The sequence below is a fragment of the Lepisosteus platostomus genome, chromosome 12 (genome assembly GCF_059453375.1).
Source record: "Lepisosteus platostomus isolate fLepPlt1 chromosome 12, fLepPlt1.hap1, whole genome shotgun sequence".
NCBI classification, from domain to species: domain Eukaryota; kingdom Metazoa; phylum Chordata; class Actinopteri; order Semionotiformes; family Lepisosteidae; genus Lepisosteus; species Lepisosteus platostomus.
The window spans coordinates 1,025,733-1,050,323 of NC_142622.1; the positions used below are offsets into that span (position 1 = coordinate 1,025,733).

A 24,591-nucleotide genomic window follows, 5' to 3' on the forward strand; every position below is an offset into this window, starting at 1 on the left:
GGGGAGCGTAAAGGTGAGAGTTCACAGGAGGTGACGTCACGGCTAGCGTCGGGTCTCGCAAGCGTTTGTGGGATACTGGTGGTATCAAGTAGAGTTCGCAAGAGGCGTGGCCATCAAATTATTTCACGTTTGCAGATTTTTTTTAAACAAGAGAAAAGGTAACAGTACATGCACTGCTGCTAATCCACACTATGCTTCTTTCACACCGTTCTTTGGTTTCCAGATGCTCTTTATTCAATAGGCACCTGATTGCTGTTAAGCCCGTTTCCAACTGTTGCACTGGGGCGGCAAACTTTCTGTAATAGTTAAAATTGTACTGGAATTTTGTCTTCATTGTTGATATCACTGAGGACACATAGACCGTAAGATAAAATATATAAAACGTATCTTTGTTGTTTTCATTTATTAGAGTTTATTGCACACAAGGCAGAGCTGTCTCACAGCTCCAGAGTGTTAGAGCTTTCTGGCTCCTGTCTGCATGGAGTCTGCATGGTCTGCCTGCATTCCTGTGGGGTTTTACCAGTTTCTAGATCAGCTCTTCCAAAACATTGTGTAAATGTAACACTCCCACCTTCAGGAATGGTGAAAATAGTGTCAAGGGTTTAGCCTGACCTATGTGCTGCTCCTGTGATTCATGCATCTATTAGGCATATATCAAACAGGTACTTCATCTGGACCTCCCTGTAATGAGAGTTGTTGACATTAGAAAGTTGTAGGCTGTAGCTGTGGACCTCATAGCTGGAGTCTGGGGATGCAGGCTGGACACAGGATCATTCTCAGCCGCGCCCATCCCAGGATCTTGGGAAACAGGCGGAGCGGAGTCCGAGGACAGGGCAGCCAACAGAGCGGACGTCATGGAAAACAAAGACGGAGAACAAGAGGAGTCTGGCAAGAAAATCAAATCTGGTGCATTCACCCAGAGCATGACCTGAGAATAAAGAGCTGTAAGGGCAGGAACTACAGCCAGATCTGTACCAGACGTAGTGAAGATGCCTCCGCTGTTTCCAGCTCTCAGAGCTGATCTGTACCAGACTGCCTGAAGACATTTCTGTGCCTCATGTTTCCTGCTTCTGAGGTAGTGACACAAAAAAAGCCACAAGCCTTTTAATTATGTAAATAGAAAAACACTGCAGTGAAAAGGAAGTTTGAAATGACTGAAAGACTCAGGGTAAACAGTTGGTTTGTTTCCATTTTTATTTTTCTGCAGTGCATCTACAGTATAGGCCACCAGATTCATTAAAAACACAACATCAAGTCAGAAAGCACCAGGTAAGTAGTATTTTTAATCCAAAGTCCATAAAAAAGATAATTTAAATCAAATAGCATAAATTAAACAGAAAAAAAACTATGCTAAGAAACAACAACAAAAATAAAAAAATATTGTTCATGGTGCAATTGAACCCAACTGGAACCCAAGCATTTCAGGAAGTGCTTCTCCTGCAGTTTGCATCCCCACACAGAGCGGAGCCAACAGAGCAGAGGGGCAGCATGTGGACTGACAGGGGTCACTGCCCACTCCCATCCCCACAGCTTGGCTGCCCTGGTGTCTCGCCTGCCAAAAGCTTATTCTCAGCCCTGCATCTGAAGCAGATTGGTTTCATTTGCTAGATGGTGTTGTAGGTCTAGGTGGTGTAATGGCATTATCTCATCAGTTTTTTAGATCTGATCTTCAGTTATACAGACTATCCAGGGCCTGCAGCACAGAAGGACGACCTGTGTGATTATTATGCACAGCAAGGGCCTGGATACAGCCTTCAACATAAAACCTGAAAGGCCCGTGTCTTTGTGAAGTTGGGCACCAGGGTCAGCTGGCTGACCTGGGCTGGCACCGCGATGGCAGTGGAACAGCGAGAGAGGAAGGCGCCGCCCTGGGCGTGCTCACCTCACTGGGAAGCAGGCGAGGGCGGGCAGGAAGACACCTGAAAGGCTCCGAAATCAAACTAGAGCGGAAAAGAGGAGAACAGAAAAAAAAAACTCATTTTCAAAACTCCATGAGTGCAACTGGGCTCTGTACCTGCTGGGATTCTGTCACAGTGGCTCGTGGGTCCAGAGCAGAACCAGTGCCACCCGCTGCACAGCAGCCAGCTGCACGGCGCCAGAACACCGGGTCACCGCGGGACAGTAGACACCGTCCAGGGTTCAAGGGGGTGACGTGAGCCCCAAGCCCCCTGCACGACACAAATACACTCGCAGGGAGGTCGGAACGCCTTCCGAATGCCATGTCTTTGTCATTTCTGATGCCATAAGAAACAGCGGTAAAGATACAGTGCCGGGTACTTGCACCCGTTTCTCAGAAAACGTGTTCTCTCCAAGAATCAGCCTGGCATTTATCCCAGTTTGCAGTCACAGAAACCCTAGTGCAAATATTCCAGACAAGTAAACACTCATCAAAGCTGATCCATTATCAGTGCAGACCACCACTGTCTCGGCAAACCCGCAAGGAAAATAACCGGTTTTGTGCTTTTCATATTTCAGAAGAACATAAGAAAGGTTACACATGAGGTCCGTCTGGCCCCTTTCGGTAAGTTTTTAACCTTTCTGTGTGATCCCATCCGATTCTTTACAAAGTACTGTATTGAAAGTCATAAAAGAAAAAATAACCATTTTCAAAACTGTAATACATAATACAAACATTGTAAAATATAGTGCATATAGAAAATGCAGCTGTTTGATCCACAAAGCGCTCTTTGAAAGCCTCCCAGAACATTAAGGCCACTTAAAAAAAAAGTTTGAACTGTTTTTAACGGTGTTCAGTTACTCTCCACTCCCACAAGCTGAAGTTTACATTAATCAAGCATTAATCAGCTCAGTGAAGGCATTTGTTGGAAGTTTGTAATGTCTAATGTTGTATAATCGCACTTGGAATTTACAGACTTTCAGTAAATTGAATAACCCCGAGTAACAGAAAAGAATCAAAAGCCGACGAGTCAAGTCAAGCTATCAACTAAACCAGTAAGGCATGTCAGAACCGTGAGGTCACAGAGGTCTGAGTGACTATCTGCTGTGGTACTCCCCCGTTCGCCTGGAGACACATGGCCAACGCTCACCTGCAGACTAGCTGCAGTACAGGTGGAGATCTTACCGAACACAGGGAGCACGGTGGTCACCCTGCCTGACCGTACACCCGGGAAAACTGCTGATTTCAAATCCAGTTCATTTCGAAGGCATCCAATGATTACAGTCTGATGACTGAAACGGAGGATGAGGATCTCTGCAACACCCCCACAGTGCAGTCAGTGCAAACTCCTTACTCGCTTGTGTCCGAGGGAGAGAGCAGACTCAACCTCGTGCAAAATGGAGGAAATATTCCTGTGAGCAAGGACAGGGAAACATGTTCCATCAAACAACCGCACTCAAAGACTGTGATGTGTTCTACACACATAGAAATGTCAACCTGAAATTATGTGCTGAAGCCATTAGCCCATTTGAGTATTAAAATGCTACATGACACGCATGTCTGCAGCCAGTACTGTCTTTGAGTTCCTGATGAGGAGTAAGGGGAGTAGTGAGAATGTAGTACAGTAGGCAGCTGCATCAGCATGCGTAGTCTGCAAAGGAACAGGTGACAGGTTAATTCCATACAGAAAGCAAAAGAGAATGTTTCAGCCTCTTCAGGTGTGCCTCTTTTAACTTCCAGTAGTGAAAAAGAGCCCTGCTGGAAAACGGTGTCAATGAATAATGCCGCAGGGTGAGACGGTCAGCTGCCGGCCTGAACTAGTGGGAAATCACTGGTGTGGCCTGTGCCGCAGGTGAGCGGCACGTGTACTCTGCGCTCCCAGACTGTTAAACACGTGCGGGAACCTGTGGGGCAAATGAGCTGCACTGTGGGAGGATTGGAAACCAGTGACTTTCCCAGGTCAGCCGGGCGTCTGCCTCCTCGCGCCGCTACTCACTAAAGCAGCAAACCAAGGGTCTGCATTTGGACACTGTCCTCAGACGGGTGGACTCGTCCACTGTACATTTCTACCGTGTTTCCAGTGTTAAAGCTACATTTATTATTCCCCTCTCAACTTAAAAAGCCCCGGTTTCACTTCTCCAGAAGAGCAAGAGCGTCTCGGCCTTCTTCAAAGCGCCCCCCGCCTCTGGGCCGGCCCCTCTGACCGCGAGGGGGATCGCTGACCGGTCCGGGCGCCGCACGGTCAGTGCTGCTTGTCCTTCCTGGCCCGGTCGGGCCTGCGCCGCGGCGCGCCGGGCCGGTGGGGCACCAGCAGCACGCTGCCGTCGCTGTGGCACTGCAGGGCGTAGCGGCCGGGGCTGACGGGCCTGCCCTGCTCGTCCCGCAGGCGGCGGAACACGTCCCGGTACAGCTGGCCCAGCCGCTGCTTCAGGCAGCCCAGCGACTTGCTGTGCTGGGCCCGGTCGCGCAGCAGCCGGTCCCGGTGCCGCCGGAGCCGCTCCACCTCGCCCTCCAGCCCGGCGATGGCGTCCAGCTTGCGGCGCCGGCAGTTCTGCGCCGCCACCTTGTTCTTGCCCCGGCGCCGGATGTCCCGAATCAGCGCCACCTGGGCGTCGCTCAGCTGGAAGCCGGACAGCAGCTCCAGGAACTCCTCCACGGGCATGTTCACGATGTCCTGCACGGACAGCGGGAGGTCCAGCGCCCGGGCCCTCCTCTCGTCCCGGCTCAGCTCGTCCTCCTCGCCGCCTTCCTTCTTGACCGCCCCGAGGGGCCCGCGCCCCGCCTGCTGCCCCCGCGGGCCGGACCCGCGCTGGGGCGGCGGAGAAGAGTACGTGTGGTCGTGCAGGACGCCCTGGGCCAGCTGCGCAGGTGAGCGCCCCGTCCCCTGGGGGCGACGCTCTTTGAGGCTCCAGGAGGCCCCCGCGGCAGCGTCCCCGGACAGCGAGTCGGAGTCGGTGCTGTAGCCCACGGCCCCCTCGTCCTCGCAGTGGGACAGCGAGGACGCCTCGGAGGCGCTGGGGGAGCCGGGGCTGCGGAAGCTGGAGTCCAGGGACAGCCCGGAGTCCGAGTCCAGCTCCTCCAGGATCCGGCTGTCCAGGCCGCCCAGGCCCAGACCCATCAAATTGATCTGCTCAAACACCGCCTCGTCGAGAAACCCGGACAGAGAGCTCAGGGCCGCCCCGTCTCTGCTGCTGTTCTCCACCAGCGGGAAGAGCTCCGCGGTCAGGTTGAGCGCCCCCAGCAGGGCGGGGTGTGTGGCGTGGGCCGGCTCCAGGGACCCCCCCGGCCCCGTCCAGCTGGCGCGGCCGTCTCGGTCTCCGGACAGCATGGCATCATGAAGACTGACGTTCCGGCTGATGGCATCAGGGATCTGCTGTGGGTCTTCGATTTCCATGTCCTGAAACCCCACAACAGAATGTTTATATAGACCGTGTTCGTGTCTGGTACAGACTCGGCTGTTTTTGCAAATCCTTTCACTAAAAAGTTGAACACATTAGCACATGATCAATATTCTAATAGTACAATATATTGGATGTACAGATAGAAACAATACAGAAATAAAACAGTTAAAATGCAGACTAGGCCTGTATTTTAAATTAATTAACACTGCACTTGCACCTTAAGCAACAATTCTAAAACATTTTTAACGTTTTCTTTATAATACACTGAGCAATGAAAGAAACCACTATTTCTGCACGTATGTTATCAAAAACGATGTAGATTTTGTATATTGATGAATTGATTATTCAGGACTGGCCACAATACAGTTAAGACTGGACGTTGAATAACCCCTAAGCTATTAGTTAGAGAGCAGACTGTTCACAGGTAATCAGGTGATCTAGCCTGGTGGAAAATAAAAAAACACAAACCCAGAGGAGCCAGTACGCTCTGCTTTTCAAGAGAACAGCAGCTTCATGCCCTCTGCAGGATAAATTATATCTGCACATCACTGCTCATCCTCCGGGTGCTGACAGGCAGTCACATCCCACACAGGAAAGGCTGCCCCTCATCGACAGAAGTTTTTGAATGGAACAATCTGAAAGGCCATGAGCCCAGGCCCCTCGCGAAGAGCAGACTGGACGCCGGGCTGCCCGCCCGCCCTAGTCTCCTGAACACAGACTGGACACCAGGTGTGCTGCTCCAGCCTCCAGGTCCCGGGACTCACAGGCTGCCCTGTCTGCAGGATCAACAGCCCAGCAGCACAACACAGGCTCAGGCTGCGCCTGTGACAGCCGGGTTCATGAGGGAAGGTGGCAGCTACACCATGGAAACTGTACTCGCCCACTTCAACCCCAGTGAACATCTGTGGGACCAGCAGGGAGGGATAAACTGAGACATCTAGGGCTGAGAGACCAGCGAACAGACACTGGGGCACGAGTCCCACAGGACAGTATCCTACACCCGGTGCAAAGCAGGAGTCACATATATGGCTGTATTGCTTCCTTGATTTCAATTGCAACAGTAGCCACACATTACCAGCCTGTGACTTTCACAGAAGACAGCCTATTGATCACACTTCAGTCCACACAAGGAATTCACCCATTTCCTGGCTGTCCATAATATATCAGTGCACTTGCTAAGTGTAAAACAGCAGACAGATAATCAAGAAGTTTAAGGTTCATCAGGCTTGATGTTTTGTAATTAGTTTGTGTGGTTTTAAGGACTCTCCCTTATTTTCTCTAAGCATTCCCACTCTGTATTTTCTGTGAGAACTCATCACTCTGGTGGTAAAACAAAGCCGGTGTTCACACCTTCCTCATTTTGTTTTAAATGAGCAAGTACAGTATTCAAACTCTTGACTAATCATTCTAATAATTTTATATTTGAATATTCTGACACATCCCTAATGCAGAACAATTAAGAGAATGCTATTTCCTTATTTTATACATGACTCACAGAAAAGCCAGATGTATCTATAGCTTCACTGGGCTGATTTCGGAATGTTTACACTGCTGTTCGACAGAGTCTCCCTCAGGAAGCTCCAGAGCTGGGTATCCCCGAGTAAATACTCCCAACGCCCCCAGCGTCCCGCCTGCCCAGTGTTCGTCCGCAGAGCCGTCTGGGCAGCAGGGATGGCTGAGACTCGGGACCGACCCGAGACACGACCCTGGACTCCCCACCTGTACCTTTCACACGGCGCAGTCCGCTTGGGTCCCTTAGTTACCGAGGACAGACTCAGGCACAGAATACAGGTAGTAACGGCGGTTTTCTTTCACACCCGTGTGAAACAAGGAAACCACTGGATCGGCTCCCTCGCTGTGGATGCGGATGCGTGTGGATCAGTGCGTGCGGACGCGTGGACTCACCTCCAGATTGGACAAGGACAGGAGCTCGCGCCAGGGGTGCTCCACGCCAGCCGCCAGCAGGGGTTGCTGTGCCAACACCGAGAGGGAGGAGGCGCTGCTGAGCACGTTCTGAAACGCACAAGCACAGCACACGGGGCCACTGAAATCTGGAGTCTCACTCCCTTCATGAATGTATAGTTCTTCATAAACGTTCCACCTAGCGTCTCCCTTTGGCTTTAGGGATTCCTGGAATATGTTACGAAGCGGCTCTGCTCTTTTGAGAATTATTTTGTAAAGGGCAGCAACACGCCAGCAGATCCCGTTTGCTCTCTCTCAGCACATCAGCTCAAAGTAACTGGAAAGACTCATCTGAAAAACATCCTAACTGGGTCCCTTACATAACATCAAGCCCCATCTCCCCCCAGTTTACCATCCTGGAGCAAGAGAAGTGACAGCAGCAGTGGTTTGATAAGCACAACTCTCTAAAGGCCACCCCCGTCTTCTTGAGCCTTTATTTTGCTCTCGCAGTATTGTGCCGTCACAGCGAGCCTCGTGGGAGAATGAAGTGAAGGCGCAATGGGGACCGAACAGGGAGGAGAGTCCAAGCCCTCTTTTCTGTCTCCAAGGCAAGAACAGAGGTCTCTCTCCTCCCGGGTCTGGACGCTTCTCCTCTGTGCTTCACTGTGAAAGAGCCAGCGCCCTCAGAGGCAAGGCAGGACCCAGCCCTCCATCTTCCAAACGCCCTAGCTGAAAGAGCGGCTGAGGACAGATCAGGTGTCTGAGACGTCTCTTGGCGTCGGCCCTTCCCAAAAGGGAGGCAGAAGGCCCTACAGACCCCGAGGAGGACACCAGCCTGCTGTACCTCTCTGTCCAGCGTGGAGCTGTGCGCCAGCGCCTCCTGTGGCGCCCCCTGGAGTTCAGGTGCAGCCGCGCGCTCCTCTGCCTCCCCCTCCTCTCCTGCCGCGGGCTCGGGGCTCTGGCCTGCATCCTGCCTCTGCAGCTCGACATCCTGGGGGAAGCCAGAGTCCAGCATGAAATTTGACTGCGTTAAAACACCAAGGCGTTCAGCCACCACCTGTCTGGGGAAAACACACACCTGCCTTCACAGACCAAGTAGTCAGATGGGATGATGGCAAATGGACAAGTCAGATTGAGGCAATCCTACTAGGGGAGGAAACGCAGTAGAGCTGCAGCAAGCCTGTCTCTCAATAATAATAATAATAATAATAATAATAATAATAATAATAATAATAATAATAATAATAATAATACTAATAATAAAATACAGGGTGTGATCTGTCACAGCCTGAGGAACAGACAGTGAGCCTGTCACACAGTAATGTTTTATGTGTTGCTTCTATCTGTCCAACAGGTTTTGTACTGTGAATGTTGTGTTAATTGTATCTGCTGTGACCACACTGTAACTCACTGGTTGTGCCAATAAAGCCCTTTGAATTTCATGGCAGTAGGACCGATCCTTTCAGGGTTATTTTCTGCACCCTGAAAGCGTCTGTCGGACAGCTGTGCACTGTACGCACCAGAGTGTGCATGTGGGAGGGGTAATGACAAACGATGGCTTTCAAACCCCAAGGAGCAGCTGCAGGAACATGATCAATAAAGGAGGCATCTGGTTCTGTTCCTCTGCTCCTCCCTGACTGAGGGCTGTGCTCCTAGCTGTTCCTCTGGTTTCTACAGCACAGCCCATCGATCACCCCACATGACTGATCACCTGAGTCAGCACCGTTCGCAGAATCCCACAGACACAAACAACCGCTATTACTGCCCCAGAGACCACAGGCACAAGGAATCGATTCCAGCCAAGCGCAGCAGGAACAGCACACGAGCCCTTCCTGAGGCCTGGGAACGGGCTTCATGCTGCAGGTACCTGGTGTCAAGAATGGGTCAGCACCACGAAATCACTCATCCTGTCACATGTAACAGATCTGACTGTTGTGCACACGGTAAGACCGGACTAGCTGCACTTTCAAAAACCCTCAACACTGCCGGCCCCAAACTAGAAAGGGAGTCATGTCCACAGAAAGGTGTGGCAGGGAGTCAAAAAGGGGGAGACCTTTGATGAGCTGCCAGGAATGGGGTGTCACACAGGCCTATTCCAGACATACTCCCAGTTTTCCCAAAGGCAAACACAAAGAGAAATATTTAGAAAACGCAAAACAGACAAAGTTAAAACTGGTGGGTAGCTGCGTCAGCATGGGTAGGCTGCAAAGGAACAGGTAATAGATTTATTCCAGGCTGAAAAGAGAAGAAAGAAAACAACGTTTCAGCCGTGGAACCTTCTTCAGGTGTCATGTTGTGTTTTCTTTCTTCTCTTTTCAGCATGGAATAAAGTTAAAAATTGACTTTCTGTGCCTGATTTCATATGGAATGACCCAGAATCTCTCAGCTCACTGAGTCTGGAACCCGAGCAGAGACCCCATTCTGACAACCAGGCTGAAAGAGACACCATCCAGCAGACTCTTCCCACTCTCCTGTGCAAAGATCAAGATAACAGTTCTCCAGCAGACTTGAATCATCAGTCTAATAATGAGAGTTGCCTTGAAGTTCATTTACTCGTTTTAAAAACCAATGAAAAACACAAGCCAAGCTCAGATGAAAGCACAGCTCCAATGTGCAGATAGCTGTCCTGCGTGGTGCCAGTATTGAGACAACACAGCACAGCACAGCAGCCTGAACTATATTTAATTCAGACTTTAATTATACAGAGATCCACAGAAACTGAGATCTTCCAGGAGAGAATACGTGCACTGCATTAGTTTATTCCTCCTGTGCATGGAAACAGACTGTCAGTAATTATTTCTTTGTATTTAACATTCTTCCTCACAAGGCTTGTAGTCACCCAGGTTCCAAACAGACAATAATATGGCTTGTCCTGACAGTTCTATTGCAGAGCCATTTCTGTCAGGATGTGCCTGATGAACAGGAGTACTGTAACCTCTACAGTCACACACTCCGACTGGTTTGGGAGTCAGGCTGAGAGAGCGCTGCTCTGTCCCTGTCCTGTCAGCAGGAGGCCTGACTTCAGCCCAGATAGCAGTGCAGTGAAAGTCGGGGCCCAAAGTTCTGCTTTACTCTCTGCTTCTTGTTAAGCAATAATTAGTCACAGCCAATTCCTGTACCCAAAGACAGGAAACCAGACACATTCACTAAAGCAGGACAAAAACAGATTTTCTCTCAACGGTTATGTAATGTTCATTCTTTGTGGTTGCATAAAAAAAGCCTCAAATTGTAGCTGTTAAAGTTTCATTTAATGTACTCTGTAAAAGGACAAAGGGTTTTCATCCCTACGATGAGATCCCAAGGGTGGACATATGGACATCGCAAACCACCCAAAAACGAGTCCCTGTTCTCGGCAGTCAGGGACTAAGAAAAAGGCACACAACACACAAGCTCACCAGTTACCAAAGCTGCTCATATGGAGGCTGTATGTTTCACTACTCTCCTGAACACAGACTGGACACCAGGCTGCCTGCCTGCCTGCCCTACTCTCCTGAACACAGACTGGACACCAGGCTGCCAGCCCGCCCTCCTCTCCTGAACACAGACTGGACACCAGGCTGCCAGCCCGCCCTCCTCTCCTGAACACAGACTGGACACCAGGCTGCCAGCCTGCCCTACTCTCCTGAACACAGACTGGACACCAGGCTGCCAGCCTGCCCTACTCTCCTGAACACAGACTGGACACCAGGCTGCCAGCCTGCCCTCCTCTCCTGAACACAGACTGGACACCAGGCTGCCAGCCTGCCCTACTCTCCTGAACACAGACTGGACACCAGGCTGCCAGCCTGCCCTACTCTCCTGAACACAGACTGGACACCAGGCTGCCAGCCTGCCCTACTCTCCTGAACACAGACTGGACACCAGGCTGCCAGCCTGCCCTACTCTCCTGAACACAGACTGGACACCAGGCTGCCTGCCTGCCCTACTCTCCTGAACACAGACTGGACACCAGGCTGCCTGCCTGCCCTCCTCTCCTGAACACAGACTGGACACCAGGCTGCCTGCCTGCCCTACTCTCCTGAACACAGACTGGACACCAGGCTGCCTGCCTGCCTGCCCTCCTCTCCTGAACACAGACTGGACACCAGGCTGCCAGCCTGCCCTCCTCTCCTGAACACAGACTGGACACCAGGCTGCCTGCCTGCCTGCCCTACTCTCCTGAACACAGACTGGACACCAGGCTGCCAGCCTGCCCTCCTCTCCTGAACACAGACTGGACACCAGGCTGCCAGCCTGCCCTCCTCTCCTGAACACAGACTGGACACCAGGCTGCCAGCCTGCCCTCCTCTCCTGAACACAGACTGGACACCAGGCTGCCAGCCTGCCCTACTCTCCTGAACACAGACTGGACACCAGGCTGCCTGCCTGCCCTACTCTCCTGAACACAGACTGGACACCAGGCTGCCAGCCTGCCCTACTCTCCTGAACACAGACTGGACACCAGGCTGCCAGCCTGCCCTCCTCTCCTGAACACAGACTGGACACCAGGCTGCCAGCCTGCCCTACTCTCCTGAACACAGACTGGACACCAGGCTGCCAGCCTGCCCTACTCTCCTGAACACAGACTGGACACCAGGCTGCCTGCCTGCCCTACTCTCCTGAACACAGACTGGACACCAGGCTGCCTGCCTGCCCTACTCTCCTGAACACAGACTGGACACCAGGCTGCCTGCCTGCCCTACTCTCCTGAACAGATGTGACGACGAGGACACTGAGGCAACAGCTAGCGGCCATGAAAACAAGGCCCTTGCTGGCTTCAGGCTCCGAAACGGCTGAGCGGGGTGGCAGCTCTGCCTGCGGCGGGTGTTGACAAGAGGGATCGCGGTCAGGCTGGGGCTGCTGCTGCTCGGGGACACCAGAGGCACACAAAGCGCTGGATTCGGCTAAAAGCTTCTCTTTATAACAAAGAAGTCACAATCAGGAAACCAGCACTCTGCATCACTGCAGCATGGAGATCTGTTCTGGTGCTCTTTACTTCAGCCTAACTAAAGTGCACAGAGCCGCAGGGTGAGAAACAAACATTTTACCCTAACATAGCAGCACTCGCCCCACACGGAGCCTCTGGAGTTTTATTTACTTCAAATTGACGAAAAAAATGACTTAAACTTGCCTGCCCTGTAGGGCCACCTCTGAAACTGGTTTCAAACTGGTGAAGGTTTGAATAACCAAAGTCTGTTCCTGGTACGGTGTTCGGCAGTATACACGGACAGCTATTTATCTTCCTCTCTCGTGGTCTCTGTGCCCCCAGCCCAGAGCACTGGAAGACACAGGACCGGCCCAGCCATCCAATCCAGAACAAAAGTCTTGAGTTCCTGGATAGGCCAGAAAAACTTCACACGGCTTTTTTACAAACTTGCAAACACATTTAGACAAAGCTAAAAAAACTGGGACGATTCTAAGTAAAACAATACACCTCCCCTGCCGGGCACAGCGCTTCCTGACCGAAACTCGCTCCCATGTTCCGGAATTTCCACTGAAAGGCAGGCCAGACTCTGGGCACAAGAGCTGGGGGGCAGCGTGGGAGCTTTTCCCCCGAGACTGGCTAAAGCATTTCAGCTCTTAGGAAGTCGGTTATGAAAGACCGGCGTGTGCATGTCGCTTACAGAGCAGAAGATTATATGCCCACACAGACACCTAGACATGCCTGTACAACACACGCCGGACACTGTGGAGAAATGATGACTACCGTATCCCGAGGAAGGGCACACCTTAAAAACAATTTTAGCTGAGAAAAAAAAGTCGAGCACAGTAAGAGCCACAGTAGCGCACAGGCGTTACAGCCGAAATCCGGCTCCACGCATTGACCCGCAGCGTGGCCGGCCACACGAGGTAACGCGACCGTCCCTGAACCCCGTGACCCCGGCCTGCAGCAGGTGCACAGCGCGGCTGGCTGGCTGGCTGTCGGGAGAGCGGCTGCGGTCAGCGCCTGAGACACGCTTACCTCTTCAGCCAGCTCGCAGGCGGGGCTGGGGGGCGGTCCGGCGCTGTCCCCTCGGTCCGGACCGCCGCTGCCCCCGGACTGCGGGTCTGGAGCCGCGCCGGCGGCGCCGCTGTCGGAGTCCCGGGACACGGAGTGCACCAGCCATGCGCTCAGCTGCGTGGGGAAGCGAGGCGTGCCGAGGGCTCTGACCTCGGACAGCAGGCGGCGGGCGGTGAAGTACTGCTCCAAGTCGGGGCACTTGGGGTGCAGGCTGTGACCCTCCCAGGTGTCCCTCGAGCTGTGGAAAGGGGTCTGGATATAGGCTGAGCTCGGCCCCTCTTCGGTCTCCAGGAGCGGTGAAAAGTAGCCGTTCAAGTAGGTGTCGACATCAACCCGAACTCCGACCAAACTCAACAGAATCGTAAACTGGATCAGTCCTTCCGTGAAGTATTTCTTGACGTATTGCATTTTAAAATATATATATACACACACAACAATAAAGGAAACGGACAACAAGATGCTGTAAGGTACCTGTCAGGCGCTTGAAGTTCAACGGAAACAAAGAGCTGAGACAAAAGAGCACGCTGTCGGCCAGACAAAGCCAGCGCCGGCGCCGGCAGGACACTTTCAGTTTGCAAACCGGTTCAACACAGAAACGCACAATTGCAACTTAAAGGGGCGGTAAAAGAGTGAAAAGCACTCAAAACGTTACGTTACCCGGTAAAACGTGCCCTGCAGTACCCTTAGCAGTTTTACTTTCTCTTTACATGAAGGTCTTCAACCCAGAAAGCGGACCCCCCTCGCTCACAGCCCCGTGAGGAGGAGACTGGCTGGCTTTGCGCAAAGCTCTGCAAGCGCCGCAGACCGGCCCCATGCCAGTCTTCCGGCTACACGGGGGGCGAAGCATCACGGGAGATGTAGTTCTCTCCATGGCACAAGTGAGGGCTTTCGGGCGTGACAATTTGGAGCTGGGACTACCGGTTCCATGGGGCCGTGCGGGTCTTTCTGTATCGGTTTGCTGGTACTGTCAAACGGCGGCGATGTGCCTGTGTGAGTCTTGGCATGCACTATGTATTCTCCTGCCGCTATCGACACACAGGACATGTCGTGCACGTCTGTGTATCTCATTATGTTTTCAGACGATGCGCTTGTGTAGACGCCTCTTTTTTATCTTTCAGACAAAGGAGGGAAGCGACGAAAAAAATCAAACAAAATGTTAAAATTGTATAAATCAAGGTATGCAATGGTCAACTGGACTGAACAATGCACTTAACACCCCATCCAGAATACTGTGAACAAATCGGATCTCCAAGAAACAAGAAAAAGTGGTACTGTATGCAGAAAACACTGGTACAGATACAGACTGGACCTCTTCAGAACCCACAGTGAAATACGAACTGCAGGACACCAGTGGAAACTACAGCCACGTACATGTGAAACAGAACCACAGGGCTGACTTAGGGTCTATTGATTTTTCAATACTGGAAGCAGGACCCCTCACAATCTTCTCTTTTCAAGCCTAAAAAACATAAAAACGTACGAATGGTTACTAGTGAGAGGAGGCCATTCAGCCCAGCTAGCTTGTTTGGTAGCTAGTAGATATTGATCTAAGGATCTCGCCCATCTGTTTCTTGAATAAAGCCTGTCGTGACTTTAATCACATGGCTGAGCAGCTTGTTCCAGACTCCTAAACCCCTAAACCCCCTATTCACATTTTAACTGCAGTATCCACTCGAGGCCTCTGGTCTGTGTTTCTGAAGAAACACGCTAGGTTGGCTTTGTCAATGTTTTTGAAGATTCTGAATATTTGTAAGAGGTTCCCCATAGTCCTCCCTGTTCACAACTAAAAGGGCTTCAGTTCCTTCATCCTGTCAGGGTAGAACTTCCCTTGATGTCCCAGAATGCACCTGGTTGCTGATTCCAGAGCAGCAATATCTTTATGGAACAGGGTGACCAAAACTGTTAACAGTACTGTAACTGAGCCCCTGTTAGTGTGTTACACAGATTTTACATGACATCCCTTAATTCATATTCTACACTTTTAACTACATTTTCTAATATTCAGTTTACCTTTTTATTCTTTTCCCAAATTGTCTGAAAGATGAAAGAGATGTGTCAAGATAAGCATCAAAGTCTTTCGTAAGTAGCCTCTTCAAGCGCTGCATTTCCCAATTTGGAATGATAGATTATGTAAATATAACTGTAATAATTACTGATAACTTTCCCATAGTCTCGGTCATTCATACAAACCAGCAGTGGTCCTAATACAGGTCCCTGGTCCCCCTCTAATTATTTCGCCCCAATTTGAACATTTGCCTCTCATCTGTACTTTACTTCTCCTATTTATTATCCAATTCTCAATCCAATTGCACACATTCCCCTTAATGTCTTCTGCCTGTAATTTGAGAATTAGCCTTTTATGTAGACCAAAAACCTTCTGAAAATGCAAATATACTATATCACGTGCTCTGTGTGTTTTCGTGACTGTTGTTGCTTGTTTAAAGCACTCTAACCAGATGGACAGGCAAGACTTATCTCTTCTAAATCCCTGAGAACAACTCCTTAGGATGTTATTACCATGATGGTCAACCTCCAGTTTAGTTCTTTGATTCATTTCCATTACCCTGTATGTAACAGAAGTCAGACTCATTGGTCTGTAGGAGGATCAGTCCGGGGTGAGACTCCTGTCTTGGGGACAGTGGGAAGAGCTGTCCTGGGTGAGACTCATAATCATCTAGACGTTTACCATTCTTGTCTTGGATACAGTTTACTTTAACATTAAAGTATGTTTAGCTGCTTATGTACAGAAAGAATGTATTTGTTTTAGCCTCTGTTGCAAAATTCCTTTCTGGCTCTCTCTTGGCCTTTCTTTCTAATTTCCTTTTCAGCCCGTGCTCACAGTCCGATGTACTCCTTTTCTTTACCTGCATGCTGTTGGTTTTAATCTTTTTATGAAGTGCTTTATTTTCCCTTACATTTACCCTAATGGGTCCTTCTGAACAATTTGGGATGCGGATTCCTAGCTTTTGTTTTGCTCACTCTTTGGATAGACGTGATCTGTGCTTCAGATTTAAAACTGGTTTAAATCGCTACCATCCGTATCCCACCAATGCTGTACCCATCCTAGCTCCTGTCTGTGCGTGCCCTGTAATCTGTGTTTCAGGGCTGACGTGCGTGAGAGGAGGCTCACTCTGAACACGCGGGCAGATGAGTCGGCTCCCTCAGCCTGTCAGTGAAGGACCTTCCCTCCAGTTGCTCTTCTCTGGACACAGCATCCCAAGTGAGGTCTTAATGGTGCATTGTACACATCACCCCCTACCTTTATACACGTCTGTCCTAATATCGCTTCCTCTGATTGTCTAGAAGACATAAATGATGCATCACATAAACACCTCAGGTTTTTTTTTCACTCGTAGCCTCATCAAGCTCAGAGGCGCCCGTTTCAGATTGGCTGTTTGCCTTTGCTAACCCGCGTGTATTACCTTGCACTAGGTCAGGCTATGAGAAGCGTCATCTGGGCATCATGCTTACCCAGCTTTCGCATTCGTAGAAATGGAGAAAATAACCCCTCTGCCCGCTGCGTTGATGTTAGCACTTGTTAGCGTGCATATGATTTACACTGCATGGAGATCACACGTGTAAATGCAAGGTGGCGCATTTTTCTAACTCTGGCGATGTTTTATTCCCCCCCGTGGGAGGACGACAGAAACACCGTCAGACCTTGAGCGCCCGTGCGTGCGGAAGACGTCATCCTGCCTGATGGCAGCACAGCTGTCCGGCCTCCTCGCCTCCTCCTGCTCCGGTGCAGAGAACCGGCCGGCGTGCAGCTGCTGCTCCCGAGCGCACAGCTGCAGAAGCCAATCTGACCTTCGACCCCGTGCCGCACTAACCAATCAAACAGTGGGTCGTCTGGAAACCCAGAATTTCCACGTCGGCAGAAGTCAAAATGGAAGAATTTAAAAGGAGCTGGGAGTTTCAGCGCAGCTGGCAGGTAAAGTTTCTTCGAGAACAGTGTTGGGAGAGAGGTATGTATAATTAATTGCACTTGCGTGTGCACTGTGAACGTTACACCACAATGTGCGAGAATAATTCACGCGTGCAGTTGAAATAGCTTTTTACCTGCTGGTAAAAGAAACCGGCTGTGCAGGTAAACTGGAGGTACATGTACATTTCGCATGCTGTTCCCTCTTACAAGGTTGAAAACGAGGTGTGTATCATTTAATGTTCTGTTTGTAACTACCGAAGCGATTAACCTGCGAAGCGGTGGAATTGCTGCACACAGTCTGTTGAATTAGAAATTTGAAAACAGGACTTCAAGAAGCAGCTACTTTAGAGGCTTGGTGTTTTTTTTTCTATTGCTCAAGCAATTATACTATAGTTACATTATTTCGAAGGTTAAGATTGTTTGCATGTCGCAGAAATGCTCCTCAAACGCGCTTTGCTGTTGCTGTATTAAGTTTTGAGTCTCAGTGAGAATGACGTGTCAATTCGTAAACTGCACAGTTGGGGGTTTCACACTCTTGCGGAACACTGATTTTAACTTAAGAAAACGTTTTGATAGTTGTCTGCAACCCATCTTAACTTTTATTCTCAAAACTCGAAAAGTCACCGTGTTTTGCAGGAGTAACGGATAGTTTATTGTAGATTTGGAAATGCGTTGGGACTTTAAGAAACCAAGAGAGGAGTTTGTGTGTTGGGGGTTGGATCTTTGCGAATTTGTTTTTGAGAGCAAAGTTCTGTAACACGTAGACTCTGAGTACGGTAGAAGTCAGTGCACTACAGAACTTGGTTTTCAGAGACCAGTGGACACGCCGCGGCAGATCGGTGGAGCACACGACCAGGTGGGGCTTGTCGCTGAAGTCAAGGTGGTATTTAAAGCAGAGTCCCCTGATGTTACTGCTGCAGATTTGCATAACAGAGAATATTAATGTTCCTCGTGGGAAAAGCTCTTGGCATCATGTAAGGTATCTAAATCGTCTCTAATTCTGTCAGATGTCTGTCCTTTTCCGCCTACTGTACGCGAGCTGGTGTGTTCATGTTCGTCTCCTTTGTTTCTGCATGTCTGTCCGAGGCTGTTGTAAATTACACGCCTGCATTTGAGAAGGCAAAGAGAAACTGAAGCCCGTGTAGCTACTCGTGCCGTTATCCGAGGCTAGCTGGGGAACGCTACTAAACCTGCGGCTTTTTTCCCCTCGCAGAACAGGAGAAAACGAAACGTTTCGGCTGTGGGGAATCTTCAGGCAACAGGCGGAGGGAAACTTGCAGAACCGTTCTCTCGCTTTGTGTGGGGAATTAAACTACTGGCTTTTCATTATGAAGTTATCGACAGTCTTTGTAGAATTAGAGATTGCCAAATGCTCAGGTTAGGTAATGCCTGTTTTTTTAATGATGTTTATTTGACACTCCAGAGGCAGTGATGAAGAAAAACCGCAGATCTGATAAATTTAGGGGATATTTTAAATTGTTCTGTTCCAGGTTATTGCTAGACAGGGTAATTTCTGAACAGGTTTATAAATGGGGAAAAATGATGTCTCTTGTAACTGTATTTTCATAAAGCATTACAGATGTAAATAAAGTTTTTTTTTTTACTTTGTCTTCTGTTCATTTAGGTTCTATAGAAACTTCCTTATTATTCAGGGCACAAATCCTTATTATAATGTATACAGGAAATCTGTTTCCTGTGAAATCTGTATATTAAACACAGCTAGGTAGGTGAATGTTTCCTATATGAAGCTATTGGATTAGTGTAATATGTGCTGAAAGAGGTGTGTGTATATATTGTTGTATGTCTAGGCCTATTGTTTTGGATGTGTATTTAATGTTGGATCTTTTTTATGCAAAAGACGGACACCTTTCCACCCTTTTGGATGGACAAAGTTATGTAAATAAATGCTTGTCATTGCAAAGGATCTGAAACACTTCCCAGACAAGAGGGGGCTGTTTTATTTGCTACTGACCCCACCTGGGAGATGCACAGCGGCCATTCTGCACCAGCAGGAGGAGAGAAATTTCTGCACTGACTGAATTAAAGGGGAACTTTACAGAAGCCAGACTGCACAAGCCCAGAAAGGAGCTTAGCCCTTCTGTTCAAACCCCTTCTCTACCAGGCTGGGCCCTGGGCTCTTTAAGGACCTAGTAGTTGGGAGCAGAGTTTGGCATCTCTTTTGAAAGGGGACTTCTGTAGGATGAGTTGGTATTCCAGATATAATTGGGAGTATCTTGGCTTCTTGCATATTAACAGTACCTGTCCATTCAGATAGGTCATTTCCTGTTTTGGGGAAATACTAAATGTAACCTTATGTCTCCTTTGTGTGGTGAAAATGTAAACAGTCCAGAAAAGTATGGAATGGGTTCTTGTTCCAATTGGAAAAACCATTAGCACTTCACCTGCTGAGAGAACTGATTCACCATGGGTAAGAACTTCCACTGAACACAGGAAACATAAGCAATGAAGGGATTTGACTGGGGACCCAACCTGCTTCTCTGATTAAATCCAAATTGTTTTTTTTTTTTTTTTTTTTTAATGCTGGAGGGTCCGATCTCTGGTCTCGGAGGCCTGGATGCCCGGTTATCTCAGAGCTGTCGGGTGTGAGGAACAGGCACAGTGTCACTGCCGCATTCTTATCTCAGGAGAGCTGCTGTCACAGGTGCAGCCTGAGCCTGTGTTGTGCTGCTGGGCTGTTGATCCTGCAGACAGGGCAGCCTGTGAGTCCCGGGACCTGAGCAGTGTAGCTGTGCAGCCAGGCTGCCCTCGGTCATACAGGCGGAGCTCTGTGGAGGCTGGAGCAGCACACCTGGTGTCCAGTCTGTGTTCAGGGGAGTAGGGCGGGCGGGCAGCCTGGTGTCCAGCCTGTATTCAGGAGAGTAGGGTGGGCGGGCGGCCTGTGAGTCCCGGGACCTGAGCAGTGTAGCTGTGCAGCCAGGCTGCCCTCGGTCATACAGGCGGAGCTCTGGAGACCAGAGGCAGCCCTGCTGCTGGAAGGTGACGTTTGTTATTGCACCTTAGACTTCAATTGAGTAAATTGTGGATTAATGAGGCTATACAGTAGTTAGTATTGCTGCCTTATGCTGCAACGCTGGGCTCAATTTGCAGGGTGCCGTCTGTGTGGAGTTTGTATGTTTTCTTCATGGTTGCATGTTTCCTCCCACAGTCCAAAGCTACACTGGTAGGTAAATTAGCTTCTGGCAAAATTGGCTCCAATGTTTGTATGTGTGTGCTTGTCTGTCTGCCCTGTCATGGACTGGCGTCCTGTCCTGGAGGTGTGAGTGTGTGTGTCCCCTGATGGACTTGTGCCCTGTGATGGACTGGCATCCTGCCGTGTGTGTGTGCGTGCGTGCGGCCTGTGATGGACTGGCGTCCTGTCCTGGAGGTGTGCGTGCGTGCGCCCTGTGATGGACTGGCGTCCTGTCCCGGGAGTGTGTGTGCCCTGTGATGGACTGGCGTCCTGGCCAGGGTGACCCCACCTTGCATGTTGCTTGCTGGGACGGGTTCTGACTCTCCTGTAACCCTGAACTGGCTTAAGGGGGTCAGAACATGGATGGATGGAAGTGGATGAATTTAAATACTTTTTTTTGCAGATTTACGGTTTTGATGCTCAGTACTTAACAGAACATTTCTTCTGCTACTACTATGTTGTTAGGACCAACATCTCTGACTCCTTGTGGATAGTTTTTCTGTTCAGCTGTGGGAAATCCAGACCAAGGTGTGTAGGGTCCTTTAATGAGCTTGCAGACAGAGCGATGGTGAAGATACCAGCTGATTGGTCCTCATGGTGGTTCCTCCAGAAGACAGCCTCCCCCTGTGGAGAAACAGTGTGCCAGTGGGGCTGCTGGTTCATGCTCCTGTTCGAGACGAGGAACAGGGTGGGGACACAGTGCTGCTGGGTGCGAGGGTGGGACTGGCTCAGGAGTTGGGTTAGCAAATAGTGATGCTGCGTCTTTAATGGCAGACGGAGACTTGTGCTAATCGGAACCTTGGAAGGGGGTCTGATCGTTAACACCCAGCTCCAAAACCTCATCTTCGAACAGCTGAGGAGGGTCAAGACGAGGTCAGAGCTCACAAGGTGGGAGAGGGGCCCATGTCCAGCAGCCATATCGCCCTGCAGCTCACCACTGGCAACCTATTGAAGCTCAGCAGTGTGAGCCTGGTCTGGACCTGGAGGGGGCACCTCACCCTGCATATACTGTAAAATAGCGCTGTCCTTCGGATGAAATGTAAAACCGAGGTGGTCATAAAACTCTCTGTGGTCATAAAAAATCCCAGGGTGTTTCTTGAAAAGAGTAGTAGTGTCACTCCAGTGTCCTGACCAAATTTCCACGAGGTCTTTACCAATCATGGCCTCCTAATAATCCCCATCTCTGAACTGGCTTCATCACTCTGCTCTCCTCCCCACCGAGAGCTGGTGTGTGGGGAGCGGACTGGCGCATCATCCAGGTGGGGCTGCACACTGGTGGTGGTGGAGGGGATCCCCATTGCCTGTAAAGCTTTTTGAGTGGAGTGCCCAGAAAAGCGCTGTAGAAGTGTAGAGTTATTACTACCCCCCAGGCCTTCCAATTGCAGTGCGTGAGCTGAGACCGCACAGGAGCCCCCTGCTGGCAGGCCCGTGGCAATGCAGCAGTCTAACGCAGGGGTCCGGCTGGGCCACACTTGTGATTCGTTTCTCGCTACAGGTCTGAACGAGGCCCCAGGCCCGGTGAGCGATCACAATGCCCAGCCCCGCGCTGCAGTGGATTGTGGGAATCCTGCTCTGGTAGAGCGGCCCTCCTGCAGTCGTGACACTCAAAAAGCTAGATCATCGCTGAAAGTGGTCTGTTTGAAATAATAAAGGATGAAATTATATTAAATACAAAGGAGACGTTTTCTGGTTGCTGGTGGCAATGTTCATCTTTCCTGTATCTATATTAGAAGAACGTGAATTTGGCTCTGTTGCGGATATGGAGACGGGTTTTAGCACTGTTGTACCGTATCTTGTCTTGTACAGTGGTGGGTGTACTAATGTAGTTATAGCTTGCAGTCTAACTGAAGAGTGTGAATCACAACTGCTCATTTGCGACATGGGACGCCAGTGCTGAGGTCAGTTTTTTTTAGGAAGCACCAGGGCGATTTTGGAAAGAATCTGTCAGAATCCAAAACGGCAGGTTAACACCTCCATTGCCACGTTCCGTTTCGAAATACTTGTCAGTCACACAGGAAAGCTGCAATAATGTATCAAGTACTGTCTGCAGCTAGCAAGCGAAAAGACCAGAGCAGGGCAGAGACTTTTGGCTGCTGCGTGGGTCGTGTTACGTGTTCTTTTCTCGTCCGCCCTCGAGGCCACTCCACCCATGAACGTCCGCGCTGCGGCTGGTGTCGCCCGTGTGGGTGGAAACTGCTGCTGTGCAGTTCTGCGTGGTCATTCGTGTGAGTGGCAGGCAGTGCTGTCTGACCCTGCATCCCCGTACCAAGACACCACGCACAGGCTGGACACTGTGTCGGCTTCAAATCCGGCAGCTGGCTGTGAAATCGCCTTTGTTTACAACATGTAGAGAGCATGTATCTGAAAATACTTTGACAATACGTTTAAAAAGTTAACGATTCAAAAAGATCCGTTTTTTAGGAGATTGTCATCTCACATTGAAATTAAATGAAATACATTTCTCCTGCTGTGTGACCGGGAGGTGTGCACAGTTTCTTTGAGAAGAAGTAAGACGCGGCAGGTTTAACGATGCGGTTAAACTGAAAATGTTGGAAAGAAATGTTAAATGTGTTTTTATTGTACTTTTAACACTCGCAATCCTCTTCGAACGACAGCGAAAGAAAGAAATGTCATTTGACAACTTCCTAATTGAAAATGGGTAATTAACGGTTTTCTCCAGTTACACTCGGGTGGAGAGAGCTGTGATCTGAGTAAGGTGGTCTTATGGCGCACTCTGCTGGACAATTGAGAAATTATAATTTTATAAACATAAATAATATAAATTATTGTCCTATTGATATTCACAGGACTTTCACAAAAACATCTACGGAAGAACTTTCTGAATGCCCGGACGAAGCTTTTCTAAGACGATTTCACACTATATCACACTGACAACTGCACTGGAGAATGTTTTGCATATCACGGATGTATCCATTTCATTTTTTAACCAAATTATAATTCACATTTCAATTTCAAAGAGTTTTATTGGCATGGCCTATCAATGACATCGTTACCAAACCAGTAACAATTTGCAAAACATTTGCTAACATTTAGAATAATAATTAGAGTCTCATGCTGGCTCTCAGACTGAGAGGCAAATAAATTCAAACGGCTTCATTGTCATGGTGCATGAATTACAGTGTTGCCAAAAAATGTCAGCTGGCAACATTCACAGACATTTGGAACAGTAAAATTACTGTAAGAGCCTGACTCTCTGTTCCCCGAGCTGTGACATGAGATAGCACACTGCTCCATAGCTCTACTGAGCTTCTCCCTCTCCTACGATAGGCCTTGTAGCTGTGATATCTCAATTCCAATTCAATTCAAGAAACTTTACTGGCATGACCAATTAATTTCAGTGTTGCCAATGCATATACAGTTAACACAACTTCTACAGACATGTACAATACAGACACATCAAAAGATATTTACATATGATTGAGAGACAGGCTCACTGTTCCTCAGGCTGTGGGAGGAGATCATATACTGGGCTGCCAGTTCAACTGAGTTCCTTCCCCCCTCTCCCAGGAGGTTTGTGAGCTATTCTGATTCTTGAATCAGAATTCTGGGATTAGATTAGTTAATTTGGGGATGAATGTTTGTATAATCCCAGAAAAATAATAATAATAATTGCTTACACTTATATAGCGCTTTTCTCGACACTCCACTCAAAGCTCTTTATAGGTAATGAGGACTCCCCTCCACCACCACCAGTGTGTAGGCCCACTTGGATGACATGACAGTACACTCCCCACACACCAGCTCTCAGTGGGGAGGAGAACAGTGTGATGGAGACAGTGGGGATTATTAGGAGGCCATGATTAGTAAGGGCCAATGGGAAATTTGGCCAGGAAGCTGGGGTTACACCCCTACTCTTTTCGAGAAATGCCCTGGGATTTTTAATGACCACAGAAAGTCAGGACCTCAGTTTTACGTCTCATCTGAAGGACGGCACCTGTTTACAGTGTAGTGTCCCCGTCACTATACTGGGGCATTAGGACCCACTCAGACCACAGGGTGAGCGCCCCCTGCTGGCCCCACTAACACCTCTTCCAGCAGCAGCCTTAGTTTTTCCCAGGAGGTCTCCTATCCAGGTACTGACCAGGCTCACACCTGCTGAGCTTAAGTGGGCTGCCAGTTGTGAGTTGCAGAGTGATATGGCTGTTGGTAGTCTGTCACAGTGCAGTAGGAAGTGCACCTCTGTCTCTATCTCTCCCCGCTGGCAGTGGGAGCACAGCCTGTCCTCTCTGGGCAGCCAGGTCTGCCTGTGTCGCCCAGTTTCTATGGCCAGGCTGT

At 49.6% G+C, this 24,591-nt stretch overlaps 1 protein-coding gene and 1 long non-coding RNA gene across 3 annotated transcripts; one reads left to right on the plus strand and one right to left on the minus strand.

Annotated features, from left to right (window-relative positions):
• Window positions 1–1,176: 1,176 nt before the first annotated feature.
• Window positions 1,177–15,077, minus strand: nfe2l3 (nfe2 like bZIP transcription factor 3). Its single transcript, XM_088600326.1, has 4 exons — window positions 13,142–15,077; window positions 8,045–8,191; window positions 7,204–7,311; window positions 1,177–5,294 (listed from the first exon to the last, which is right to left on the minus strand). Exons 1-4 carry the CDS (start codon window positions 13,586–13,588, stop codon window positions 4,140–4,142), a joined length of 1,857 nt encoding a protein of 618 aa, XP_088456452.1. The 5' UTR covers window positions 13,589–15,077; the 3' UTR covers window positions 1,177–4,139.
• Window positions 15,078–16,540: 1,463 nt separating this feature from the next.
• LOC148650800 (uncharacterized) lies at window positions 16,541–18,708 on the plus strand. 2 transcript variants are annotated; one of them, XR_015925556.1, is made up of 2 exons: window positions 16,541–17,145; window positions 18,319–18,708. It is a non-coding gene; the product is annotated as an uncharacterized LOC148650800 (long non-coding RNA). The 2 variants fall into 2 exon arrangements; XR_015925557.1 differs by lacking the exon at window positions 16,541–17,145 and adding an exon at window positions 17,152–18,084.
• The last annotated feature ends 5,883 nt before the right edge of the window (window positions 18,709–24,591 follow it).